We start from the raw sequence: 24,542 nt of genomic DNA, 5'->3' as shown, positions 1-24,542 counted from the left end.
CCTTACCTGCATACATGTAGCACGTTCCCAATGCAGAGATATGAACAGATACACTCATACACGTAAGTAAATACAAACATTTTTAAGGTGACTGCACAGTTTGGGTTTGCCTGTTTTTGAACCTTACATAAGCCTGCGAGTGTTTTTGTTGTCGTACAACAATGGTGGCGAGCCTGATGTGTGTTGTATTATTTAATAGTAATCTCTTCTTTCGCTGTCTGGTGTTTTATCCACCTTAAAGATGAACGTCTGGGTTCTATTTAGATGAATACATCTTTTGGTGAAGTAATAAGCTTTTAGAGGGAGGAATAGAATTTCTGAGTTGTAGAATATGCATGCCAAGCAAAATTTCCAGATGTGTATCCTCTTGATGGGCAGGCACCCTACCATTGAACTGTATCCCTAGCAGTATTCACAGTTACATTCTCACTCATGGTGTATGCTTCTGTTCTACGCCCTTGTCAACATTTGGTGTATCAGTCCTTCAGTTGTTAGTTATGGGACTCGAGAGATGACCTAGTGTTAAGAGCACTTGCCTTCCTTGCAGAGGATCACTCACAGCTGCTGTAACTCCAGCTCCAGGGAATTCAACACCCTCTTCTGCCATCTTCAGGCACCTGCACTCACATCTGCATACCCCCATCCATACCCATGTACACATAATTAAAAATAAAACAAATACTTAAAATATTTTAGTTGTGTTGGTTCTATAGTTCTGTCAGTGAAATTCTAATTTGTAATTCTGCCGAACAATGAGGTAGAGTGTGTTGTTTTTACTGACACTGACAGTGTAATTGTGATAAGACTGTCCTAATGACTTGCTGTTTTCTTCTTGGTGGTCATTTTGAAATAGACTGATTTGTGCACAGGAGTTGTATTAATTATATGTTATACTGCTGAAGCACATTTAAAAGATTGGATTCCTAAGGTCACAGGAGGATGCAAACAGAATACTGATGTTACTGCTCACAGCCTCACTTATAAGATGAATTATTTAAAAATCTGTAACACGATCCCAGTCTGAGATTGAGTGTTGGCATTAATTCAGTGGTCTGATGGTTTTAGATGCTTCAAGAAAAAGGCATGGGGCCAGGTGGTAGTAGTGCATGTCTTAAATCCCAGCACTCGGGAGACAGAGGCAGGAGGATTCCTTACTTCAAGGCCAACTTGGTCTACAGGACAGCCAGGACTACACAGAGAAACCCTGCCTCAGCAAACCAAAAAGAAAAAAGAATGAAAGAAAAGAAAAAGAAAGAAAAAGACATGGACTTCTGAGGTGTGATCCTCAATTGTAGAGCATTTTTTCAGGGTGTGTGAGGCCTTGAATTCATCTACATACTTTATCCCTCAAAAAGTACAAAGAAAAAGGCATCAGTTTTAGTAGTACACAGGACTGAATATCTGATGAGTTTCCTGCCCAGGTGCTACCTGGGTAATATCTTGCTGAGAAAGAAATGCAGCTACTGCTGTGAGGAGCTGGATTGGCCAGTTGGTCTTGAAGTTCTTCCCTTCTATCCAATCCCACAGGGCATGAACATCAGACAATGTCACTCTAACCTTGATGAGTCAAGACCAAAACACACTGTCTGTAATCATACCTAAGCAGCACACAAAACTCTCAACACTATCCAAAGCACAAATGATCAACAGACACCATCCCTTGTAGGCTGCTGTTTTTTAACCAATCACAGTGGCAGCCTTGGGCTCAATTTCAACACTCAACTTCAGATTGGAATAGATTTTTAAGTGGCATATGGTTTGTCTTGTAAGTATGGCAATGGATAATAATGTCAGAACTCTTAAGAATTCCACCTGCTTCGTGACAAGAGCCAATCTAGAGAAAACTCTGTTTCCTAAAGTAGTCCCCCAGCCCATGCAGCTCAGTCTCCAATCCTGAAACAAGAGTCTCTCTGTCTGCAAGCTGCATCAACAGAACCACAGGATGTTCCAGATGTCTGGAGTGCCTTGACTTTGGGGACCATGTGACAATCAGACTATGAGTTTGTCGAACACTAAAAACATATTGCAGGATATTTGTACACTGTGTGAAGACGTATTGTTGTGATTGGTTTAACAAAAAGCTTAATGGCCAATAGCTGGGCAGGAGAGACTAGGTGGGACTTCTGGCCAGAGAGAGGACTGCAGGGGGATGAATCTCGCACAGGAGGCAGGGAGACAGGGAGGGAGTCAGACAAACGGAATGAAGGAGAGGTAGAAAGCCACGTGGCAGAACATAGATTGATAGAAACGGGTTAATTTAAGTTATAAGAGCCAGTTGGGAACAATCCTAAGCTAAAGGCCAAACTTTCAAAATTAGTAATAAGTCTCCATGTTATTATTTGGGGGTTGGCAGTCCCAAAAGAAAGAAAGTCCAACTAAAACTTCTTCTGAGTTTATTTGAGCTACACATTGGAACTGATGGATAAATACAATGACAACTTATCAATTTATTAAAAGAAAGAAAATCCCAGAAAGGTTTATAGAGACAGAAAGTTAGTGGTTCCTGGTACTGTGTGTCAAAAAGAAGACAAGGTGTCCAAGAGCATGAAGGATCCTGTTGGAGTGATGGAAATGTCGTGAAACTGATTACAGCCACTGCTATACAACTAAATTTAGTAAAAATCATTGAGCTGAACACTTATAATGTGTGAATTGCATGATACCTCAATAAACTTGTTTATAAGTAGTTTATAAGTAAGTGATATTTTTTCCCCTGAGACAGAATTTCATTGTGTAGCCTTGGTTGCTCTGGAACTCACTCTGTAGACCAGGCTGGCCTTGAACTCATAGAGTTCCACCTGCCTCTGCCTCCCGAGTGCTGGGATTAAAGGTGTGCTCCACCACTACCCTGCACAAATAAGTAATATTTTAACAAACTTGTTCACAACAAAAACATTCAGAGAGGCGAGCTGCTTGAATTTAGCATTCTAAATTTTAAACAGACATTTCAGTGAGTCAAAGCAGAGCGAACAGAATTAGTATCAGGGATAAGTTATATTCTTCTACCTCATAGCACTCCACCACTGTCCTCCCTGACACTTTGGTTTGCTCCTGTGGTTTTCATTTTTCCAGGTTATGCTGAACAGATAATTCCCTCTGTGTAAGTCCCATGTTGACTTACAAGCCACCAAGGTACTTTTATATTGCTGTGACCAAACACCATGTCCAAGGCAACTTACAAAAGAAAGCATTTAATTTGGGGCTCACCATTTCACAGTAACCATTTTGGTGGGGAGCATGTGGCAGGCAGGCCGGCCTGGCGCTGGAGAAGTGGCTGAGAGCTTACATCCTTATGCACGATTAGGAGGCAGAGAGAGGGAGAGCTAACTGGAAAGGGGTGGGCTTTTGAAACCTCAAAGCCCACCCTCGGTGACACATCTCTGCTGTGGGATGCTCTGTATGGCAAATGTGTTGCTCTGATTGGTCAATAAATAAAACACTGATTGGCCAGTAGCTAGGCAGGAAGTATAGGCAGGACTAACAGAGAGGAGAAAAGAAAGAACAGGAAGGCAAAGGGAGACACTGCCAGCCACTGCCATGACAAGCAGCATGTGAAGATGCTGGTAAGCCACGAGCCATGTGGCAAGGTATAGATTTGTGGAAATGGATTAATTGAAGCTATAAGAACAGTTAGCAAGAAGCCTGCCACAGCCATACAGTTTGTAAACAATATAAGTCTCTGTGTTTACTTGGTTGGGTCTGAGCGGCTGTGGGACTGGCGGGTGAGAGAGATTTGTCCTGACTGTGGGCAAGGCAGGAAAACTCTAGCTATACATCTCTTCCAACAAGGGCACACCTCCTAATCCTTCCCAAACAGTTCCACTAACTGGGGACCAAGTAGTCAAATATATGAGCCCATGGGGGCCATTCTCATTCAAATCACTACAGAGTCCATTTGGGAACTGCTATGGTTTGGATTTGAAGCATCTTCTTAAAGGCTCATGTGTTGAAGATTTGGTGGGTACAGTGATTGAGAGGTAGGTAATTGGAAATGAGAGCTCTGAACTGTTTTAAGGGAGTGAGTGACTAATGTGATAGCATTAGTGGGAAGCAGTGGAACCCTTTGGAGGTGAGGCCTATTTGGAGGAAGTAGGTCCCAGTGAATATATTTCTGAGAGCGTTATCCTTTCCTGATGTCTCTCCTCTCCTTTTCCCACTCTCCTCCTCCCTCTCCTTTCTTCCCTCCCTCCCGCCTTGCTGCCATGAGGTGAAGAACTCCCGTTTCACCATGCCCTCTGCCATGATGCTCTGCCACACTAAACCCAACGGAGCCAGTGGATTATGGACAAATCCCCAAAGGCATAAACCAAAATAAATCTTTCCTCCATTAAGCAGTTTTCCCGGGAATTCTGTCATAGCATTGGAAACAAGACTAACACTAGGACCATCCTGTGTCTGTTTGTTTTGAGACAAGGTCTGTCTAGATAGGTAGTCCAGGTGTAGACCAGGGCAGCCTTACAGAGAGCCGCCTGCCTCTGCCTCTGAGTGCTGGGGTTAAAGGCCTGCACCACCATGTCCTGCCCCATTCAAGATTTCATAACTTGAAAAATGACCTGTCTGATCAGTGTTTATAGTTTATTTTTCCAAGGCCAGTTTTACTTCCAAGTTATACTATAGAAAATGGACTTTCTTTAACCAACAACTAAAAATTAGTCATTTGACAGAAGACATATTTATTCATGTTTTTATGTGTATGGGGGCTTCACAGAAAAGAAATGAAAACCAAAGAAGCAGTTGTTTTACAAGAATATCTACTGTGTAAAAGCAGCAGCAGAAGTTACTAGTTAAAAGGGGTTTTGAGCCACAGGCTGTACATTGGAACAGCAATGAGGAAATATGTGATAGATTAGGGTTGGTTGTTAAGGTTTATTATGAAGATTTTTCTTGGTATTGTCTTTAGTCTTTCCAGTTAGGAGAAGTTCTGGTTTTCTTGGCCAAATAATTCATCTCCTGCTTGCTACTGGTGTGTGTGTGTGTGTGTGTGTGTGTGTGTGTGTGTGTGTTCTAAAGGTTGAAACTAGGACCTAACACACACACAGGCAAGCAAGATACCATTAACCCCACCCTGTGTTTTTTTTTTTTTTTTTTTTTTTTTTTTAACGTCTTAAAGACACAGTCTCATTAAGTCTCTCAAACTCTCCCGGAATTCAAGGATCTGCAACTCAGGCAGGTCTTGAACTTGTGATCCTTATCTCAGTCTCCCAAGTAGCCCACCTGGCTCCACTGCTACTTCTAAAAAGGAAAATCTTTGTACTGCTTAGACAGAAAAGGAGGCGATCCTGTGCCAGTAGTTTTCTGTTGCCTTTAACCCAGAACCATCTTTCTCCCGAAATGGCATATCTTGGGTAGGATATTCTGACCTGTTATTGACTACGTTCTCTGGCAGAAATTGAAAGACAACCCGCTTTTGGTTTATTTTCCCCCATTCTAGAAAAATATTGTAGATGCTTTCATTTACCGACATATAGCTAATAATGTGTAATGCACACTTTTTTTTTCAAATGTAAGGCACTTATAATTTACACTTGACACATGAATAGGATGATCAGATAATATACAAGTATGCCCCGTGTAATATTTTATTCATTGACCATCTGAAATTAAATCGCTTAACATGGCTATCTGTATATTTATTTGCTAAATCTGGTCATTCTATTCATACCATGTGAGAAACTCAGAAATGGACGTCTAAAATATCTCAATAGAGAAGAGTGTGGGGGGAGAATTCTGGATTTTTTATTTAACTATGGTAAACTATGCATAATAAAATTTATCATTTTAACCATTTTGAGTGTAAAACTCAGAGACATAGTATATTGAATTATGCAGCCACCTCTTCATCCCTCCCAGACATTTTTCATCATTCCGTACTGAAACTCCGCATCCATTATTAATAAAAGTCCCCCTTCCCTTCCTTTCCTCAGCTTCTCCGAATTGACAAATGCAGTTTGCAGCATAGAGGAAAATCACATTCCTCAGGTTTTGCTCCAGCCAGCGTTATCATTAGTGTGCGGAAAAGAGCGTCGCCGTCCGTGGGGAAAACGCAGAGGAAAGTTCCCTTTTTCCCAGCTTGGAAGAGAACTCTCCACTCCTCTCGCGTTTCTGCCCATCAGCGCTCACCAACCAGGAGCTCCCCAGCCCTGGATCGCCCCGCCATCAGGTAACCTAGGGAACCACAGGTGGAGCGTTATACAGGAGAGACCGGATCCGGAAGTAGAGGTCTACCAGCTAAAAAGCAGCTAAGCGCGGTGACGTGTCAAAATGGGCGTTGGCGAACCGGCTCTGCGTAGCCCTGTCCCCGCTGCGCTCCGGGCGAGTCCTCTGTCAGCAATCCCGACGCCGTTTTCGTTCTCAGACTCCGTTTGTCCGGGTGTTGTTGTTTACTTTGCCCAGAGTATGAGAGTGGCGGGGACTGGAGGAAAACACCTAGGGTCCCGTGGGTTCAGCAGTACCGAGTCGTCCAGGCCACCCTGGAGGCCGTTCTCGGTCTTGCTCTGTGAAAGAGGGCGGGTGAAATGCATCTGGGAAACCTCAAGCTTCAGCGCCCAGAGTCTGCGGTTCTAAATTCAGATCTAGAACGTGTGTCCGTTTAGTTCGCTTCGTCCTCGGTTCTCCAGGCCCGGGTTATGGAGGCGGGAGATGCAGAGACCGGGCAAACAGTGAACCAATAAATACAGTTCCCGAAAGGGTAGATACCGCGGGGCACCCGCGGGATTGAGGGACACCCACACTGTACATTGTCCCTCTCACAAGTAGAAGCCGAGACGACCAGCACGGTGGCCCGGGCGTAGTTCTGCGCTTGGAGACCACGGAAAGGACCCAGCCCATGGTTGGGTGGCCCCGCGCACAGCATGTGCGCTCTAGGGAACGAGGTTTGAGGCAGGGCGCTGTTACCTGGGGTAGAAAGAATAGTAACGACAAGGTTGGAGCGGAGGCGGCGCCAGGGAAGGTCAAGTCTGGTAGTGTCAGAAAAATAAGTAATGGGGTGTGAACCCCCTTTCCACCTGTGGACAGCAGCCGCTGCTTCTCTGCGCAGCGGGAGCTGTCAATGCCCGCCCGGCCCAAACGTGAGTGTGTGGACACACTTCCCCGCTCCTTGTGTTACAAAAATGGGAGCCTCTGGGAGATCGACTATGTTCCACAGGTCTGTAGGAAGAGGGGCACCCTCTTGGGTCCTTCCTAGTCTCCTTTCTGCCTTGACGAGCTCAGGGGCCTCCAAGGGTCCCGATGCTCGATGGCGGCGCTCCGAAGGCGGAGCGCTCTGCCGGGCCCGTCGGGGGTCCTCTGGGGTGCTGGACCCCACTGACACCCTGGCCAGCGGGGGAGGTCTATGAACACCCACAAGTATATGACGGCCCGTGGGACTCCAGACTTCCTAATTTACCCACGTCCTGAACTTGCCCCTCCTTAAACCTGGTCACGGTCACGCGGGGCTGTTAATGTTCAATACTCCACAATGATGCACTCGAGGGAGGAACTCGATTGGCGTCTAAGGTTCCCCGGGGCGGAGGGGGTCCATCGGCTTTTTATGGTCAAATTATTTTTTACTCCTTGGGAAAATGTGGGAACTTTCCTTCGTCCACCGACTCGGTCCCCACCAGTAAGTACTGGGCTCATCAGTCCTGAGCTGACGAGCGTGTACGAGGAAGTTACCGAGAAACGAGGCATTCCGCAGGGGTCAGAGCGGCCCCTGGAGCCGGACGGCGCGAGTCGGAAGCCCGCAGACGGAAGTCATCCGGCCGGAGCGCTGCCAACCCGGAACGCGGACCTCCGCCCCGCCCCGCCCGGAAGCAGCCCGCCGCGCTTGCGGGCGGCGCCCGCACTGAGCATGTGCACGCGGGGCCGCGCATGCTCCGTCGAGGCCCGCTTCGGTTTCGGTCGCGGGGCCCGCGGTGTCTCCCGGCGCAACCGGAACTAGCCGTTGCGAGCCGGCCTGCTCGGCGCTCGGGCCTCCAGGTGATCTCCGGGCCCCCCGCCCCTGCTCCCGCGTCGCCCCCTCGGCTCGGCCGTCCTTCTCTCGCAGCCGCCGGCATGAGCGCCAGGCCGCCCGCGTCGCCGCCAGCGCGAGGCCCACGGCTGTTGCTGCTGTCGCTGCTCCTGCTGGGGACGGTCCCGGGCCCGCACCCGGGCAGCGCCTTCTACCTGCCCGGCCTGGCGCCGGTCAACTTCTGCACCGAAGAGAAGAAGAGCGACGAGTGCAAGGTGGGGGAGGCCCGGCGGGCCGCCTGGCCTGCGGGGGCAGCGAGCCGGGCCCGGGAGGGGGCGTAGCCGTGGGTGGGGTCGCATTCCCGAGCTGTGGCGGGCCGGGGGCCGCGCCCCCCGGGCTGCGTTCGGAAGGGTTGACGGGGCGCCCGGGTGGCTCGTCCCAGGCGGGACGCGTCCCAGGCGGGACTCCGGCGGCGAGCGGATCGCCCTCGGGCCGGCCTGCTCGCAGCTCCCCGGGGTGACCCGCTGCCCACGTAGGGCGCTCCCAGCAGAGCGACAACTTCCAGTAACTTTTCTTTTCATTGCTTCCCGTTTCATTGTACTTTCCTGGAACTCCTGGTCACCGCAGTTCATTCTCTCTAGGACTTTGATACGTAACTTCAAGGTTTGCAGTTGATTTTAACCTGTGGATTGTGACACATTCTAACGCTCATAAAAACTGCGTTAGTAAGACTGGTTATCGAGACACTTAATTCCTGGCCTTTAAATGTTATTTTTAAATCTCTATAAACATATTTAAGAGACTCCAAGTGAGTTTCTCCGGGATGGTTTTAAACACTTGAGCATACGGCGGAAGAAAGAACCCATCTTGAAAATGTTGGCTTCGTAGAACTTCGCCTACATGTTTTTCAGTTTACAGCTGATAGCGGCTTTCATGTTATTAGTTGTAGAGCATCACAGTACACCTTTATTTCGTTAAGTTACAAATACTTAACCATTTGGAGGACCGAGGATCTCCTTAAAACTGTTAATTTTAACAGTTCAAATAATAGTTCAGAAAACGTTTACAATCTGTAAATAGACTGATTTACTAAATTTTTTAAGCTGGTGTTTATTTTATGACTGCTAGCTTTACCGCAGTTGTGAACTCTGAGGTTGTTTTAGACCTTTAGGGAGGCTATTAAAGTTTCCACTGCATTTTGCTGTTTCTCTTTAGATTTAAATTTGTCGGCTATCCTGTGTTGTATTGACACAATCACACTAGTTTTTTTTTTCTTTTCTTTTCTTTTCTTTTTTTTTTTTTTTTTTACAATCACACTAGTTTTAAAAAGAAACAAACAAATCTGTATCTGTAAAAAATGCCTATGAATTTAGGGGCTGGAGAGATGGCTCAGCGGTTAAGAGCACTGGCTGTTCTTCCAAAGGTCCTAGGTTCAATTCTCAGCAACTACATGGTGGCTCACAACCATCTGTAATGAGTTCTGCCCTGCAGGCATACATGCAGACAGAACACTGTGTACATAATAAGTAAATAAATCTTAAAAAAAAAAAAAAGCCTATGAATCTCCAAGATTCAGTCTATAAGACTGACCCAGACTAACAGTCCACAGTCTTTAACTGTGGTACCCCGCAGAGCAGAAAGTTCTGCCTCCAGACCCAAAGTGAGGTCCAGTCTTGCAGGCACACTGCATTTTTTCTTGTAATTTTCCAGTAGCCAGCTTTTACAAATGAGTACTTAGCCTTTAACTGAACAGCGAATGTGTGTTATATTCATAATTCCTCAGAGAGAAAAATAACATTTCCAGCTCCTCTAGCAACCACTGGAAAAGAAATTAATGAAGTCTGATATTGTGTCCACATATACCTCAAGAGCAGATGAGGAAAGGCTTGTGACTTGAAGTCTTCAGGGGAAGCTGCAGAGACGTGACGTTGGACATAGTAGACTAGAGATGAGAGTGAGTGAATTTATAGGTGGTCTGCAAGCTGGGTTTTTATTTTGTTTTCTCTCACAAAGTCTTTAAGTATCTTTTTGGAAATTTACCGGGCCCTTTGAGGTTTTTAATTTGATAGATGTAAGGATAAAGTAGGCAAGACATCATATTTCTGGATGTTCGATTTTCATCTTCTCAGCTGCTCCGCATTGGCCAGTAGAAACAAGGGTGTGTTGCTGGCCTCTCCTCCAGCTTGCTTGTGTGGAGAACTTAAACTTCTTCCCTTTTCTCCCAGTGGGGAGGTACTCTGCATAGTAAACAGTTTAAATTTTTATTACATCAGTCAGGATGGTAACTGCTCGTTTGTGAATACTCCTTCCCTTTGTCTTCCTAACAAATTTATTTCACAGTTTGGGAGGCTGGAAATCTAAGATTTAGGTGCCCACAGATTCAGAGTCTGGTGAGGTTTCATTTTCTTCCTGGTCTATATGCAGGTATGTCTTCATGTTGTGGAAGGAATGGAAGAACTTCTTCAGGCCATTTTCTGAGGACACTAAACCATTCATGGGAGCTCTGCCCCTAGGACCTGGTCATCCCCTAAAAGGCTTTCCTTCATAGTACCATTTCTATGTTTCAACCCAGGAATTGGGACAGGAGAACGTAAGGTTCAGACCACACTACCCCATGTTTCTTAAGGAGGGCAGAAGGGACTTGGATACTGTTTCTATTATTTCTGGTCCTTCCCCTCTATAACACAAGGATAGTCATGCTGGCTTCTTATGTGCCCCCCTTGGAAGGCACTTTAGACTTCATAGGGTAGCACTGTCTTTGTGCTGGATGAGTGCAGAGTGAAGCAAGTACAGCTCCGGTCACATATGTGGCAGTCAGTCTTTTACTTTTACATCCTCGTTCTGCCTTGTCTCAGGGTGGATTTGAGAGACTGAGGATTTGGCTACTTTGTCACCTTGCACACCTTTAATGACAAGCTCATCTCTTGAGTTGGAGGTCAGCCTGGTCTACATAATGAGTTTCAGGACAGACGGGTGTAGCTAGAGTTTTCCTGCCTTGCCCACAGTCAGGACAAATCTCTCTCACCTGCCAGTCCCACAGCCGCTCAGACCCAACCAAGTAAACACAGAGACTTATATTGCTTACAAACTGTATGGCCGTGGCAGGCTTCCATTAATTTATGGAAATTAATCCATTTCCATAAATCTATACCTTGCCACATGGCTGGTGGCTTACCGGTGTCTTCACATGCTGCTGGTCATGGCGGCAGCTGGCAGTGTCTCCCTGCCTCAGCCTTTCGCTTCCCAGAATTCTCCTCTCTCCTTGTCCCACCTACTTCCTGCCTGGCCACTGGCCAATCAGTGTTTTATTTGACATACAGACCATCCCACAGCAGACAGGGATATGAAAAGAGACCTTGTCTCAACAACAACAAAGTTTTATGTTTAATTTTCTAGCAGAGAAACAGGAGTCCACTGAACATAAAATCCTATTTATGTTCCTCTAGTTTCTGGTTAATGATCTTAGCCTCCATAAATACTGATTTTTCCTGGCTTACTCTTTTTGAGCATAATACCATTGCATGTGCATACATTTAAATGTCTGTGTAGTCATAATGTGTGCATTCTTGTGTCTGTTAGAGGCGGGAGCATTTTATTCTTAACAATATGCTGTCTGGATTGCTTAACCATTTATGCTTGTCAGGCTTTAGATTAGTTTCAGTTTTTCTCTGTTGTAATTAGTTTTGTTGGAATGTACTTAGCAGGAATTATTTGTGCATTCTGTTTTTTTTTAAAGATTTATTTCTACTTTTAATTATGTGTGTCTGTGTGTAGATGCATATGAGTATGGGTGCCTGTGGAGGCCAGATGTGTCAGATCCCCGGAGCTGAAGTTACAGGTGGTTGTAGCCGCCAGATGGGTGGGTACTGGGAATTGAACTCAGGTCCTCTAGAAGAACAGTGCTGGCTCATAATGACTGAGCCATCTCTCCAGCTCCTATTTGTATATTCTTAAATGTTAATTTTATTTTAACTTTATTCCTGTGTATGAGTGTTTTGCCTTCATGTATATCTGTATCATGTGCCCAGGGAGTCTTCATCGAATATCTTGGAACTGAACTTACAGACACTTGTTAGCTTCATGTGGATGCTGGATAGAACCTGAGTCCTCTAGAAGAGCAGCCAGTGGTCTTAAGTCATCTCTCTAGCCCCTATTTTTAGTGTGCCTTTGTGTGCATGCGAGCACATGCCTGAGAAGGACAGGGCTCAGATCCCGCTAGAGGTCGAGTTACAAAAGGTTGTTGTAGATGTAACCAACTGTCTTATTAAATACGAAACACAGAACCAATGTAAAAGAGAAAGCCAAGAGGTTAGAGCTCAGAGCTAAAAATCTTACCTCCTGCGGTGCTCCTACTTCTCCGAAAGAGAGCTTCTTCCTGTGTGTATGTCTTTACATAGTCTTTCTGTTCTGCCTTCTCATTGGCTGCAAACCCAAACACATGACTGCCTCGTCACTGCCTGTAAGTACCGCCCTCCAGGTCTTAAAGGCGTATGTCTCCAATGCTGGCTGTATCCCTGAACACACAGAGATCTGTGGGATTAAAGGCGTGTGCCACCACCGCCACGCTCTTGCTATGATTCTAATAACTCTGACCCCCGGGCAACTTTATTTATTAACATACAATTAAAATCACATTTCAGTACAAATAAAATACCACCATAGGTTGTGAGCCACTGACATGGGTACTAGGAACCAAACTCAGGTCATCAGCAAGAATGGCATCCCAGTATTAATATTTGTTTCCCAGTTGCTTTGGTTTGGGTTGTTGAAATGGTCTTTTGCTCTCCTGATCTCAAGTACAAAATAGTTCAGCTTTATCCTCCCTACTGTTGGGATTATAGGAGTGTGCTGTTACCAGGTCTCAGCTTAGTTATACATTAAGAACTATGTGGTGATACCTGAGATACTTTCTTTTAATTTTTGTGGTGTTAAGGATTGAACCCAGGGACTTGAATATACTAGCCATGTGCTCTACCACTGAGCTACACCCCCATTCCTGGAAACACATTTCATATGGAGCTTTGAGTGCTGTTGAGGTGTCTGGTGTTCCTCCCATTTCTGTGCCTTGTTTTGTTAGTTTTTAAGACCATAACAATGAAGGCATGCACTATGGGGTTCTGCTCCTGTAGCCTCTGCTCCATCCAGGGATATGTGGCTGTATGATCAGAGTGAATAGATGTGCACAGTGTGAAATGTACAGTTCCCATTAATATAAAAGTTTTGACTCTCTCACTTAGCTGCTGTGTGCTGGTTAGCTTTGGACCAGGTCTCAAGTGGAGTGAGTGGTATTGTAGTAGCTAGTAATTGAAGATTAGTGACAGTTCACCTTTACAATTTTAACTGTCAATATTTGGCTCCTTAATGTCAGTTCAGACCTAAGAACTAAAATAGCACAAGCTCTCGAAACATTGGACACCTTTTTACTGACTAATATAGAGATCATATTCTTAGGAGAAAGAGTAAGGATTTCTTCCCTGGGGCTGGACTTGGTGACATACACACACCTTTAATCTCAGCATTTGGGAGGCAGAGACAGGCAGATCTCTGTGAGTTCCAGGCCAGCCTGGTCTACAGAGTGAGTTCCAGGACTCTTCACAGAGAAACCCTGTCACCAAAAAAAAAAAAAAAAAAAAGGAAGAAAGATGACTTAACTCCACTCCCTAGTAGCTAACAGCAAAACTCAAATGCATTAGTTCAGCAACCGTGATAAAATGAAACCTTACTCAGTCATACTTTTAACCTTCCTTTCTTGATAGTTATTTTTAGAAGCTTTTTATAAATTGTGTCTGTTATTTTAGGAGCAGTTGCTTTCAAACATGGAATGAGTCAGATTTAAAAAAGCAGGCCTGTGTGTTGCTCTGAACAGAGCAGAGTGTCTCTAACATTTGACTGACGTAATATGAAGATTTTTGAAGTATTGAAAGAAAAATTAGTTTATGTGTGTATTTATTGTTACAAGTGGTTAGCCTTTACTGTTATTTAGTGTCGTACCCTCGTAGTTTTCTCTAGAATAAAAGTGTGGATTCTTACCTTCTAGAAACCTGGGAATGTGTGTATTGGCATTGGGAAGACTCACTATACAGTCAGTAAACATTCTTCCAGTTCTTCCTTCCAAAGGTGTGTAACTAAGTACATGAAACAGAGTCGCAGGCATGTATGCCACATCACAGCAAAGTAAACCTACACGTGTACCCTGGGTCCTGTAGGAATTTGCTGGCCTGTACTATCACACCGAGTCCCTTAAACTACCTGTTCCCAATCTTCCTGGCAGACACCTGCCTTCGTGGCTTCTCAGTAAGTTGTCTAGTTCCTGTGGCAACTGGATCCTTCTCTGTGGCTGTTAAGTAAACTGCTGGGCATGGTGGGGCACTGCTTTAATACCAGCATTTGGGAGGCAGAGGCAGTCAGCCTACTGTACCTACATAGCAAATTCCAGACCATCCAGAACTACATAGTGAGACCTTATCTTAAAAAGAAAAAAAGAAAAATTAAAAGAAAGAAGAAAATTCTATCTCCATAGCAGGTTGTGGGTGAAACTTGTAAAAAAAATTTCCTTTTGTTATCTTTCAGGCCTACTAAATGTCCTCTGCTAATGATAGTGACTGCAGTTTGTAGCTTTTGTGTGTTCTGGGCACATAGTAACTCAGTTAATCTCCATAACCGTTCTGGGGTTTTTAAGGAGAAATGGAAGCTCAGTACCATTTAGCAATTGTCTCCAGTTCACAGAGGCAGTAAGAGTTCAGCCAGGCAGATAAGCCCAGGACTGCCTGACTCCACACTCGAGCCTCTCACCACTCTGGGTGCCCTGGGTTTTCCTGCTTTGCTGCCCTGCCTCCTGGGAGCCAAGACATCCAGAGTTGATGTGTTAGTCCCCCAGAAAGCTGTGTATCTATATAAAGAATTTGGAATTTTTTTTTTCTTTTTGGGAATGTTTTTAGACCGGATCTTGTGTAGTCCAGGTTGACCTTGTAATCCCAATGTATGGCCTTGAACTCCTGATCCTCCTGTCTCTACCTCCCAAATGCTAGGATTACAAGTGTATGCCATCACCTGCCCAAGGTCAGATTTATATTCCATTCTTTGATACACTCTAAAATTGAAACTTTATTTTTCAGAGATATAAGGAAAGAGCCCTGAATAAAAGATCAATGTGAACAATAAAACACTCCTACCTTTTATTGTACTGTGAGTTCCTGTTTAACAACTTCCTGCTAAGATTTTTTATTTTATTATGTCTGCATTAAGACTTGCTCAAATTGGGGCTGGAGAGATGACTCGGTGGTTAAGAGCACTGGCTGCTCTTCCAGAGGACCCAGGTTCAATTCCCAGCACCCCCATGGCAGCTCAACTTGTGTACCTGCTGTTCCACGGGATCCGACACCCTTACACAGACATATGTGCAGGCAAAATACCAGTGTACATAAAATAAGAATAAAGACTTCCTCAGATCAGTCTCAGCGTAGCCTTCCCCTTTTCCTTTCTATCTGTGCTATTGTTTTAGACCCTTCTGTGACTGCCTGGCTGTTTGCTTTGGGCCTTGTACAAAGCTGTACCCTTCCCTGAGGCCCTTTCCTCATTGTAGGTGTTAGGTGGAGCTGACGTGATGGCAGTGGGGGAAGCAGAAGCCTAGAGCAGGGACCTAGAGGAACCCATAGCATTTGAACTTGACCCATGTGTCCAAAGCAGTGACACAGTTCAGACCACAGCTGGGGTCACATACAGGGTGGGCTGATTGAAACAGAAAGTAAAAACATGCACTGGGAAGATGGACTTAGAAGAGATACCCCTGAACTCTACGTTAGATAAAAAAAAAATTTGCCATGCAAATTTTGTTTTCAAGGATTAATAGAAGATTTTTTTAATGCAAAAATAGAGTCATCCTGGCCAAACTTAATAGGAAAGATTAAATATTTGGTCCCATTTTCCTTCCTGGATAAGTTTGTTTTGAAAACATAGTACTAGAAAAGAGCAGCCCAATTCTCAGCACAGCTCCTAAAAGTGAGTTCTCAGGAGTAGGTCTGAAATGAGGATAAACATTTGCTGATATTGCATAGGTCCCGTGTGCAGGATCTTCAGTGTGCCCTTTTGTGGTGGTATTCTAATTGTACTGAAATGTGATTCTGATTGTATGTTAATAAATAAAGTTCCCCAGGGGTCAGAGCTATTAGAGCCATAGCAAGAGTGTGGAAGTGGTGGCACACACCTTTAATCCCAGCGCTTGGTAGAAGAGCTAGGTAGATCTCTGTGTGTTCAGGGATACAGCCAGCATTGGAGACATACGCCTTTAAGACCTGGGGGGCTGTACATACAGATAGTGACGAGGCAGTCACGTGTTTGGGTTTACAACCAATGAGAAGGCAGAACAAAAGACTATGAAAAGACTTACACACAGGAAATAGCTCTCTTTCAGGAAGCTAGGAGCTTGCAGGAGGAAGGGTAAGATTTTAGCTCTGAGCTCTGACCTCTTGGCTTTCTCTGTTACATTGGTTCTGTGTTCCTTATTTAATAAGACGGTTGGTTACATCTACACCCTTTACATTTGGGGTCATTTTACTGAAGCGCATACTCATGGTTAAGCAAGGCCCTTGTGCTCAAGTGCTTGATTTGCTTCTTGGGGAGAGTCAGTTCTCGGCATCTTGGCTCCTGGCACACTTCTGCCATACAGATTTCTTAGTGTGAGTTTATACTCAGTCTTGCTTTGTCTCAGTGATGTAGGATTCTCTTTGATGTTGAGCTGTGTGTGTGCTTGTGTGACAAAGCCAGAGACGGTTTGAGAGTGGGGTGTAAGAGAAGCAGTCTTTGAAGCCCTCTCCGGCCACTCGTCGTAGAGTTGGCCGTCCCTGTTTAAAGGGATGGATTTAACTTTTGAGTAGGGAATAAAGATGCTTAGAGCAGAAGATGATGACCTTAAAATCAAAGGCCAGGTTTGGTGGCACCAAACACATGGGATTTTAGCACTTGGGAGGTGGAGGCAGGATCAGGAGTTCAGGGTCATCCTCAGCTAAATAATGAGTTCAAGGGCAACTTGGGATACATGAGACCCTGCCTCAAAGGAAAAAAAGGATTTTTAACACTTTTATGTTTTTTTTTTTATTAGCATACGTTACTTACAGAAAACAGTCGGCTTTTCTTCTCTCTTTATGAGACAGAATCTCTGTAGCCCTGGCTGGCTTAGAGCTAGCTGCAAAGAACAGGCTGGCTTCTAAGTCGCAGAGCCTGCCTCTGCCCCCCAAGCACTAGGATTAAAGGTGTGCACCACCATACCCAACCACAGTGGGCTTTTCATACTTGTTTATAATATATATGACATATTCATTTTATATAATTTGGTCATATTCATCCTATCCCATCCCCATTACCTAAATGTCACTGATTATAGTGCTTGCTGTTTTAATAATAAGAAATTTAAACCCCATAGAGACTCAATAGCTCTCCCTAACAAATGCAAATGTAGTAGTTGCAGATGGTTGTAATCCGATGAATAGATGCTGGGAATTGAACCTGGGTCCTCTGGAAGAGCAGCCAGTGCTCTTAACCTCTGAGCCATCTCTCCAGCCAACATGATTTATTGTTTTATGTTAAAAATGACAAACACCTTGGGCCGGGCGGTGGTGGCGCACGCCTTTAATCCCAGCACTCGGGAGGCAGAGCCAGGCGGATCTCTGTGAGTTCGAGGCCAGCCTGGGCTACCAAGTGAGTCCCAGGAAAGGCGCAAAGCTACACAGAGAAACCCTGTCTCTAAAAACCAAAAAAAAAAAAAAAAAAAAATGACAAACACCTCTACTTATGAGTATGCAAATTTGCTTTTATTTTCAGTAATTGGCATGATTATACCAAATAATTGTTCTGCCAATTAATGTTTGATTTGTATTCTTATTTTCTTTATCCATTACTCAGAACTGTGTAAAAATTTTCCTAGCTACAGTCACAAGCAGAAAAGTTTAAGAAACCCAGCTGAGTAGCTGTGATATGATCAATGGCTGTGCAGAAGCAATGGCCCACCCAGCATGTAGTCATTGCCACTTCCACTGCTAGAGGACCTCTTGCAGAAGCCCGAGGAGTTACCCGTATGCTAGTAAATCTTCATCCAAATTCAAGATTGTTCAGCTTTTGTAAACTAACAGACAACAAGTATACATAGTTATTCATTTAACTTATAATTGCATACCAGTTATGGGGCTATGGGCCATCTACTGTATGTACCATTTTCTTTTGTTATAGCCTCATCTAGTCTACATTCAAGGTTATTAATTGCCCAAGATCACGTTTGTTGAGACTAGACCTAAAATCTTAAAATTTAATTGTTTAATGTGTGGGTATGCTATGGGTACCTGCAGAGGCCCAAAGAAGAATCAGATCAGCACCTCTGGAAGAAGAGCATGTGCTCCTGAGTCGTGTCTCCAGTCCCTAATCTTTTCCCCCACAGCAGTCTAATGCTTTGCTGTTGCCAAACTGATCTTGTGCTCCTTATTTATGTGTAATGTTAAAATGAACTTCGTTTTCAGGTGGAAGATTTGTGAGAAACACTATTGTTGGAAATTTTTATGGAAAGCTCTTGGTAATTACAGACTTTTTGTGTGTCACAGAGCAGAGCCAACACATACCGTCTGGAGGCATTGTAACACCTTTTCTATGTGTACAATTTGAGGCTACTTTGCTAGATCAGGAAAAGTTCATGGAGAAAGTAAATTTAATGGAGATTTAATTGGATAAAATGCCAAATGCAAGCTTAGCAAAAACTAATAAAATGAATATAATTTTCTAGAGTAGGACAAGAACTGGTGTGAAGCCTAGTGAGCAATAGAGTAAGATGCAGTGAGATGGGAACAATTGGTTTAAGTGACACTAAGTTATAGAAACAGAAGGCTAGCATGGTTTCAAGAAGAGAGAAGTCATGAAAGGTCTGTCTGAGGCAGGTGTATGGCACTTGTCTGTGATCAGTACTTAGGAGGTAGAGACAGGAGGATCGTGAGTTCAGGCTCAGCTTGGCTCCATAGTGAGACCCTAACTCAGCAAAAAAAAAAAAAAAAAAAAAAAAAAAAAATGTTTTAGAAGGAGCTAGTAAGCTTGATTTCTAAGACTTTTAAATTGGAATTTAAAGACAAGTATGGGCTAGCTTAAGGGAGTGGGTAGCTATAGGATGGTGGGTATATTTTTCTGTAGACTTCAGAGCTGACATCTGAAGCTAATTAGGGTGTTTGTAGCAAGGAAAACACATGAAATGTTTTAACTTATTGGTAGTTTTAGATCTGTTATAAATGTAATGCTAATAGGACTACAATTTCAGAAGCTTTTTTAAAATTACATGGGAAGCCTGGCGTGATGTTCTACGTAATCCCGGCATTTGGGAAGGGAGCAGGAAGTTCAAGGTCATCCTTGGCTATACAGGCAGGTCAAGTCCAATCTGGTCTACATGGGACCCAGTTCAAAAAACAAGTCATATGAGAGAGCAAAATTGAGTCCATTAAGTTTATTTAGACTAAATAAAGTAAATTAATTTGGTCTTGAACAAGTTTAGAAAGAATATTTGAGAAGAATGTATACTTGAGGATGAGCCCTTAGTTTTGAGTATCACAGGAGAGAGATGAGTATTTATACACAGGGACAGAGGCTACTGAAAAGTAACATTGGCATCTGTAATTCTAGGATACTTTGGTGCTTGAACCTTGAATTTTGCTCTAGTTCTGCTTGATGACATATCTGTTAAAAGTGTGTATGTGTGAGGTGGTATTGTATTTCCCGAAATATTGTGCACCCTAATAAACTTATCTGGGGTCAGAGACAGAACAGCCACAATATTAAACATAGAGGATAGGCAGTGGTAGCACACGTCTTTAATCCTGGCATTCCAGAGGCAGAAATCCATGTGTTCAAGGATACAGCCAAGCATGGTGACTCACGCCTTTAATCCCAGAAAGTGAGCCTTTAATCCCAGGGAGTGAGGCAGAAAGCAGAACGATATATAAGGCGTGAGGACCACAAACTAGAGGCATTTGGCTAGTTAAGCTTTCAGGCTTCTAGCAGCAGTTGAGCTGAGATTCATTCTGGATGAGGACTCAAAGGCTTCCAGTCTGAGGAAACAAGACCTGCTGTGGGATGTTCCGTATGGCAAATGTGTTGCTCTGATTAGTCAATAAATAAAACACTGATTGGCCAGTGGCTAGGCAGGAAGTATAGGCAGGACTAACAGAGAGGAGAAAAGAAAGAACAGGAAGGCAGAAGGAGTCACTGCCAGCCGCCTCCATGACAAGCAGCATGTGAAGATGCCAGTAAGCCATGAGCCATGTGGCAAGGTATTGATTTATGGAAATGGATTAATTTAAGATATAAGAACAGTTAGCAAGAAGCCTGCCACAGCCATACAGTTTGTAAGCAATATAAGTCTCTGTGTTTACTTGGTTGGGTCTGAGAGGCTGTGGGACTGGCAGGTGAGAGAGATTTGTCCTGACTGTGGGCAAGGTAGGAAAACTCTAGCTACAAAGACCAGCTGAGAAGTTGGCCAGGTGAGGTTAGCTGTGGCTTGTTCTGTCTCTCTGTTCTTCCAGTTCACCCCAATACTTAGCTCCAGGTTTGTTTTTATTAATAAGAACTTTTAAGATTCCTGCTACATATGAGTGCAGCAGAGTCCCAAGAAAACCAGCTGGCGTGATGAAGATAGGCAATGGGAAAGATTGCAGCCTTTCAGTTTTCAAGGGTTATGACTCAAAGACACCAGAGATGAGAAAATAGGAACAGAGAGTTGGATATGGTGGTGCAGAAACTTGAAGAACAGCATTGTCTAAAAGTAAGGCTCACAGGTAAACTAGAAGTCCAACCCAGCTCACTGCCTAGTCTCAGAAGGCTGTCAAGCTACAGATTGTTTTTATGCTTTTAGATGGTTGAGGAGGAAAGAAGAATATTATTTAGTAATGATTGAAAATTACATGAACATCTGATTTTTTTTTTAAGCCCATTCAGCTTACTGGACCACAGGCATATCCTCAGTTACCAGTTGTTTAGGCTGCTCTTACACCACAGGGATAGAGCCATTGGGTACCACAGGACGTAAACTGTTTACTCTGTCTCTTTATAGGAAAAGTTTGCAACCCCTGGGATGGACTAATAAAATGAGAGTTGTTTTTTCTGGAACAGAAAGGCTATAGTAACTGGAATAAAAATGTTAAATATACAAAGAGGTTATTTATATAACTGGCACCACGCTGCTTGATATTCTATTACTTTTCTGCCCAATTCAGGAGCCATTGGCCTCCTGTGACTATTTAAATTTAGCTAGCATTATATACAAGCTAAGAATTCAGTTTGTTGAGCTACAATAACCGACCACATTCTAAGTGCCCGATAGCTTCAAGTGGCCTAGAGACTGCTGCATCCAACAGTGCAGATGAAGAGCACTCCATCATTAAAGTTCTGTTGGACGTTGCTACACAGTAGTAAGCCGTTAGCTTTCACCTTGGACCTGCCATTGGTGAAGCTTCTCAAGAACTGCTAGAAAATGGGGTTATCATTTTCATTCTTATAGACACAGGAAAGAGGAACCTGCCTAGACACTCAGCTGGGGTCAGAGTTAGGATTTAAGCCTTGGGCAGCCTAGCTTCCCAAGAAAGGGTGAGAAAGGATACACCTAATGATAGCGGTTGACTTGTATTATGTGATTACAATGTAGGCCTGCAGATTTTGAAAGTGAAAACATAGAAAGTTATATGGAATATAATAAGTCTAGAGAAATCTAGAGATAAACTGAATTAGATTTTTAGAGACCTTTCTTTCTTTACTAGATGTCAGAGTATTTGTGTTCAGGTATGTCTTCATAAAAATGTTAGCGAAAATTCCTTTGACCAAGTAACCCATCATCTAGAAGTTTTGCTTTCACAGCAGTTGTATATATTTGTCTTTAATTACTCAAACATTCTGTGGTGCTGAAACGTCATGTCCCATCATCTTTTTTGCTGAAATGACCAATGGCATATTTTTATGTAAAGAGACATATTGGGTGGCTGGAGCCGTGTGGCTATTGAGTTGCTATTTCTTGAGTAGAAGTACAGAGTTTGCCTGTGAAACTGTTTACGAAGGCTAATAATGTCTTTAGGAGTTTAGCAGATGAACACAGTAATTTTATTAGACTCTACCTGTTTGTAGTATCAATCTTTTTGTCTGTATTTTAGCATTGTGTTAGACACTGTTTAGATACTTTATAAATGGCAACCAGTACTCTAGCATAGCCCTACAAGATAAAGATTACCACCATTCTGCAGATAAGAAACCTGGAGCACCCATGAGGAAACTGACATGTTAAGTAACTTGACCCAAATCACACAGTTAATAGTGATTGTACAAGGTTTGGAACCCGGGCAGTCTGGCCCACAATTTATACTTTGCTCTGCTCTGTTTACTGTTCCTCTAATGACAGTGTACTTAATTATTAGTTTAGTTATTAAGGTTTTCTAGTGGGGGAGAGGCAAGCATGTAGAATTCAGGGACAGTCTCAGGAGTTGATCTGGACAGTGAGCTCAGGTCGCCAGGCTCACACAGCAAGCAGTTTTTCCTGCTGAGCTGTCTTGTCGGCCCTTTTGGCCTGTTATATTGCACATTGTGTATCTTGTTTTGCTTTTTGGTGAGTGGGGTGTTAGCAGGTGTTGAGTACTGGTGAGGTCAGAACGGCAGTGTGGCTTTTACTGGCTGCCTCTTGGTCTCAGAGGAAGCCACAGCGGTCTCCACTCAGTCTTAGTGAAGATGTTTGCCCCACTAACTCTCTTTCCGTTTTTGTGTAGCACCAAAAGTATTTCAGGACACACATGGCTTCCTGGGAAGCTTCATATGTATCTAGGAGACATTTTGAAAGCTTTAGTACAAAGATGCCTTTTAGTCCATGTTTCCTAAAAAGTTGAGTTAGCTCTTCTGTGTAGCTAGAGTTTTCCAGCCCTGCCCACAGTCAGGACAAATCTTTGTCACCTGCCAGTCCCACAGCCGCTCAGCCCCAACCAAGTAAACACAGAGACTTATATTGCATACAAACTGTATGGCTGTGGCAGGCTTCTTGCTAACTGTTCTTATAGCTTAAATTAATCCATTTCCATAAATCTATACCTTGCCACGTGGCTCGTGGCTTACCGGCGTCTTCACATGATGCTTTTCATGGCAGCAGCTGGCAGTGACTCCTTCTGCCTTCCTGTTCTTTCTTTTCTCTTCTCTGTCAGTCCCGCCTATACTTCCTGCCTAGCCACTGGCCAATCAGTGTTTTATTTATTGACCAATCAGAGTAATTTGCCATACAGACCATCCCACAGCACTTCTCCCTCTCCTTGGTGTTAAAATTGATCTGGTCCTTGTAAACGTCTTCACTGTTACTAATTGTAGTGTGCCATTCTCAGATTGATCATAACTGTCCTCCAACTCTAGACCATGTGGTCATCTCCTGGCTGTTTAAGAGAGCACATATGCATGGGATTGTATTCACAGTGTGGTTGATTGAAAAAATCGAACCACTGTAGCAGCATTTCTTGGTTGTGGTGTGTTTTAAAGGAGAGATTGCTGTTTTGTTTGTTTTGTGTTGAGACAGTTTCTCTGTCCTAGAACTTGCTCTGTAGACCAGGCTGGCTTCAAACTCAACAGATCCACCTGTCTCTGCCTCCCAAGTGCTGGGATTAAAGTGTATGCTCAGTGGAAGTTTTTTTTTTTTTTTTTATGTTTGTTTGTTTGCTTGCTTGCTTGTTTATTGAGACAAGGTCTTTTGTTGCACTGGTTGTTCTGGAACAGAAACTACTTTCTAAGAGATAATTTTGTTTCTATTTAGGATTGTGTGTGTGTGTGTGTGTGTGTGTGTGTGTGTGTGTGTGTGTGTGTGTGCGCTCTGAGAGTCTAGAAGAGGGCATCCAGTCCTCTAGAGCTGGAGATACGGCTGTGAGCTGCCTGGCTGGGGTGCTGGGTACTGAACTCCGGTCCTCTGCAAGAGCAGTACACCCTCTTAACCACCTCTCCATCCCCTACAAATAGAAACTACTTTTGTGCTGTAGAAGGAAGTGCTGAATTTGGAAATCAGACTTTTTAAAATACCTTATTTAGTATTTTAGAAAATTTAGAATTTAAAAAGCATTAGAAATATTGGAGACACATCTATAAAAGTTATATAGCGCCGGGCGGTGGTGGCGCATGCCTTTAATTCCAGCACTCGGGAGGCAGAGGCAGGCGGATCTCTGTGAGTTCGAGGCCAGCCTGGGCTACCAAGTGAGTTCCAGGAAAGGCGCAAAGCTACACAAGAGAAACCCTGTCTCGAAAAACCAATAAAAAAAAAAATTAAAAAAAAGTTATATAGCTATGTTTTAAATGTATATAACTCATTAATTGAATATTTATAAGAGAGTGGTTTAATAGTTCTAGCATGACCTGTGTCTGTCTTCAGGGTTCATGTTCTAATCCTGTGCTTCCTTATTTTAGGCTGAGATAGAGCTGTTTGTTAACCGGCTTGACTCCGTGGAATCTGTTCTTCCTTATGAATATACAGCGTAAGTTTCCTGCTTGTTTTTTGTGTTTTTTTTTTTCTTATAAGGAAACATTTAATTGAAGTGGCTTGATTACAGTTGCAGAGGTTCTGTAAGATGAATTGCTAAATGGTCTTATT

General features: G+C 43.7%; 1 protein-coding gene across 1 annotated transcript in view; it reads left to right on the top strand.

The window, feature by feature from the left end:
• Window positions 1-7,848: 7,848 nt before the first annotated feature.
• The window catches only part of Tm9sf2 (transmembrane 9 superfamily member 2), a 54,006-nt gene continuing 37,312 nt past the window's right edge, over window positions 7,849-24,542 (top strand). The window contains exons 1-2 of the mRNA XM_028868268.2: window positions 7,849-8,202; window positions 24,359-24,426. Of these exons, the coding sequence (XP_028724101.1) occupies window positions 7,849-8,202; window positions 24,359-24,426 (422 nt within the window). The remainder of the gene's footprint in view (window positions 8,203-24,358; window positions 24,427-24,542) is intronic.

The sequence above is a fragment of the Peromyscus leucopus genome, chromosome 9, assembly GCF_004664715.2.
Source record: "Peromyscus leucopus breed LL Stock chromosome 9, UCI_PerLeu_2.1, whole genome shotgun sequence".
Taxonomy (NCBI): Eukaryota; Metazoa; Chordata; class Mammalia; order Rodentia; family Cricetidae; genus Peromyscus; species Peromyscus leucopus.
Note: the sequence above shows the minus strand (reverse complement) of the source record. Positions and strands in the feature narration are given on the sequence as shown.